Source organism: Portunus trituberculatus, chromosome 24, assembly GCF_017591435.1.
Source record: "Portunus trituberculatus isolate SZX2019 chromosome 24, ASM1759143v1, whole genome shotgun sequence".
NCBI lineage: Eukaryota > Metazoa > Arthropoda > Malacostraca > Decapoda > Portunidae > Portunus > Portunus trituberculatus.
The window spans coordinates 12,081,514-12,085,439 of record NC_059278.1 but is presented as its reverse complement, the minus strand read 5'-3'; the positions used below and the strand labels follow the sequence as shown (position 1 = coordinate 12,085,439).

The 3,926-nt window shown below is 44.3% G+C and overlaps 1 protein-coding gene across 1 annotated transcript; it reads left to right on the top strand.

The window, feature by feature from the left end:
• Positions 1-300: 300 nt before the first annotated feature.
• LOC123508177 lies at positions 301-2,664 on the top strand. Its single transcript, XM_045261711.1, has 2 exons — positions 301-1,690; positions 1,939-2,664. The coding sequence occupies exons 1-2, from the start codon at positions 395-397 to the stop codon at positions 2,662-2,664; spliced, it is 2,022 nt and encodes a 673-aa protein (XP_045117646.1). The 5' UTR covers positions 301-394.
• The last annotated feature ends 1,262 nt before the right edge of the window (positions 2,665-3,926 follow it).

Sequence of the window (3,926 nt, the reverse complement as noted above, 5' to 3'; positions counted from 1 at the left end):
AATCATAAATGACCAGATTTAGTAAATAAATAACGATATCAACAGATGATTTTAAAATAAATGAAGTATTATTATTTAATATTTAGTAATACTCTTCAATATAGATAGTTTCTCTCTATTAAGAAAAAGAAGAGGATGAAGAAGAAAAAGAAGGAGAAGGAGCAGAAGGAGGAGGAGGAGGAGAAAAAAGTAATTAAAATTCTCTCTCTCTCTCTCTCTCTCTCTCTCTCTCTCTCTCTCTCTCTCTCTCTCTCTCTCTCTCTCTCTCTCCTCGTTCTAGTTCTGGTCTTCAGACTAGACGGACGTGAGTGCTTTGCTCCTCACTTTATCTACCAGCTCGCCGTCAGCATATCTAGCTGCCTTGCCTCTGTCTTCCCTTTCTCTGAGGGCTGACATGGCGTCAGCCAGCATTGAAGAAGTCTTGGAAGATCTTGACATGAGTACCTCTGACGATGGAGGTGATTGGCAACAACAACAACGACCAAGTAAGAAACGACGACATATGGAGGAGAAATTGCGTAAAGATAAGCAGCAGTCTATTGAGGACAATGGGACACCTGCGATGGAGGAAGAAGTTAATCAACGGAAGCGGTTGTATTTCCCCGCTGAGGACGTGATGACCTTATCACAGAAGCGAGTGTGGGCGGCGCAGTTGGCAGTGAAGCATCGTGAGTTTCGACCGTTGCTGAAGGAAGGGATGAACCGGCCGTTCGTAACTGTGGAGGGGCAAGAAGCGCTGAACTACCTAACAACAGTTGGATTTCAAGGTACCGTGCTTGTGGATCATGGCAGGATTGAAAAGTTCACCAAAGTCTTCATAGCGCCTTATGACAAGGAATTAGATCCAGAGCTGTTGCTGACTAGCGATGTTAATGTTGTCTGGGCCAAGCGCCACGTGGTGAACAAGCAAGTGAAAGCGAGTGTAGTGGCACTCGTGAAGGATGTGGTTCCAGATCGGATTTGGGTGCCAGGAAATGGATGGAGGAGAGTGAGGAAGTATGTGGATTTGCCGCCCATGTGTTATAACTGTTGCCGGTACGGACACAAGGCGTGGCGTTGTCAATATGACACTGTGTGCCGGTTTTGCAGTGGGAAGCATAGTAGTAAGGTTTGTGGTGAAAAGATCATAAACGGCGAGAAGATTGTACCTAAGTGTTGTAACTGTGGTGAAAACCATAACGCAGGCTCGGCCAAGTGTGAGAAAAGACCCTCATTATTGGATCAAGTGGAGTCAAAAACGCATCGAGCTCCGAAGCAGTTTGTTCCGGCCGTGACACCGACGAGTAATGCGTGGTTCCCTCTGCAGGAAGAGCTAGTTGAGCCAACGACAGTGGCCATGGCGGCGGGGGAGGCATTTTCCCCTGACGAGTTCCAGCTTGGTAGTCGAGCCAAGTTTGGTAATAGGAAAGTGGTATCGAAATCTTGGACTTCCCGCAGGCCCAGCGGATGTGCAGCGGTTTCACAACCCTCCACATCAGATGCGGGTTGCCAGCTATCAGAGTTATCGGCTCCACGTCGGAGGTATGTAAGCGAGAGCGTGGTTGAACATGAAGCTGGTGATCAGTTGTTGAGACAGGTGATCAGGCTGGAGGAGGACAACCGGAAGCTACAGGACCGAATACGGCATTTGGAGCAGCGGAGACGAGGACTGGAGGAGACTAAATCAGATAATGGGAGTGAGAGACTGTTGGTGAGTCCAAAAGAAAAAGTCATTACACTTGTGTGCATGTTGAATGATCTTGTAAGAAATGAAGAGTTGATGGGTAAAGAGATGGAGGGGACTGATTTAATTAAGGTAATAATGGAAATAGTGCTAAAATGGGGACTAATGTAAATAGTCTTCAATGTATATCATGGAATGTGAATGGCCTCTCCGCACGAATGACTGATTTGCATTGCTATGTGTTGCATAACAATATTGATGTGGTGGCATTGCAGGAAACCTTGGATCGCGACGGCTCTTTGGTGCCTCTTCGTAGTTACCAGCATTTTATCCTTCCGGCAGGTGAGGGTGTGCGTGGAATGGCCGTTTATGTTAAAAATAGTATACCGGCTGAATTAGTTTCAACTCCTGGGAAATGTGGGGGAATTGAGTACATAGCAGTAAGACTTAGACTTGCCGAAGGCTATTTTGTTTTAGTTAATGTGTATGTGAGTCAGAACTCACTAAAGTTCGAACACTTACCAGACTCGGTGTTTCGGGAACCTACCTTGCTGGTCGGGGATTTAAATGCCAGACATGCTGTGTTAGGCTCGTCTGGCAGTAGTAATTGGAATGGTACTGTATGGCACCAGTTTCTCAGTGATTGCGATGAAGCACGCTTACTTGGGGATAACTCACCCACTCACTTGCAGGGAGGGAGGATAGATTATGCATGCTTGTTTAATATTCAAGGCATGGAGGGTAAATGTACAGTGATTTCAGAGCTGTTAAGTGATCATTTTGCGCTTTATGTTGAGTTACCCCTGCGAAAAGCATGTGGCGGCCATAGTAGAGTTAGGTATTTCATTAATGATAACAACAGGGAGATATTTCTTCGTAGCATGAATGAGTGGTACAGTGCTTATCATCCGCATGATGTTGACACTTTCTATGAAGATCTCGTTGCACAGATAGCTGCATTGGTCGACAAAAAAAATCAAACTGTAAACACACCTCCATGAGAAAAAAATATACCAAGGATGAGCAAGTTCGAGCATGGAATAACACTCTAAGTAGGGCTCATCAGGAGTGGATTCGATCTGGAAAAAGTGAGGAAGCTAAGGTTGCGTTACAGGAAGTAGCTAAAGCATGTAGTGTAGTTAGAAAGGAAGCTAGGGAAAAATATTGGAAGTCTTTTTTGGGGACAATAGCTGCAACAAGGAGCATTAAAGAAATATGGAGTCACGTTAATAGGGTGCGAGGAGTGCAAACAGGTGTTAAGGTGGTGAGCGATCCCCAGGCTGTGGCTGATGAGTTGATTGATAAGTGGGCACATGCAGCCAGCAGGTCTACTTTACCGCAGGAAGTTAGAAGAGAATTTGCTAAGCACGAGTCTGAGAGAAATGCTTTCATAGGTTCTTGTATAGACAGAAATGACCCCTCGTGTGCTACCATCACCAGGGAGGAATTGCTGGCTGCTGTAAAGAAAGGGAAATCCACTGCTCCTGGTGCTGATGGTATTACGTATGACATTTTGAATTGCTTGGCGAGTATGGAGAATGGGCCATTGCTTGATTTATTTAATATGAGTTTCAGGTTAGGTAGATTGCCAAGACAGTGGAAGGAAGCGATTATAGTTCCAGTACCAAAGGGCAGCGGTGGACACAGGCCAGTGTCCCTAACATCATGCTTGTGTAAGATGATGGAGAGAATAATATTAAATAGACTATTGTACTTGCTTGGTGACAACATTTCTAATAATGTTTATGGCTTTGTTAAAGGTAAAAGTACATCTGACTGTATAGTTGCTTGTCTTTCCAACCCACATGATTATTGTAGAGTTTTTGTGGATCTACAGGGTGCCTTTGATAAGGCAGATGGTCACATGATATTGTATGAGTTGGCAAATGTGGGTGTGTCTGGTAGAATGCTTGGTTGGATCTCTCATTATCTTAGTGAGAGGAGTGCTAGGGTTCTGTATGATGGGAAACTTTCTGTTGTCCGTCATTTTGAGTTAGGAACTCCCCAGGGAGGGGTTCTTAGCCCCACTCTATTCAATATTTTAATGAATAAAATTGCAAAAGAAGAATATTCTCCTGGTGTGAAGGTTATAATATATGCTGATGATATATTAGTCCAATCGCCTTCTGTGGCTAAGATGCAGATTGCTTTAAATCAATTCATTTCTTGTTGTGTTGCCTTGGGGCTAGTTGTTAATGAAATAAAGACAAAATTTCAGTGTAGGAGCCAGGGTAACGTTACACTAACGTTAAATGGGAAGAAA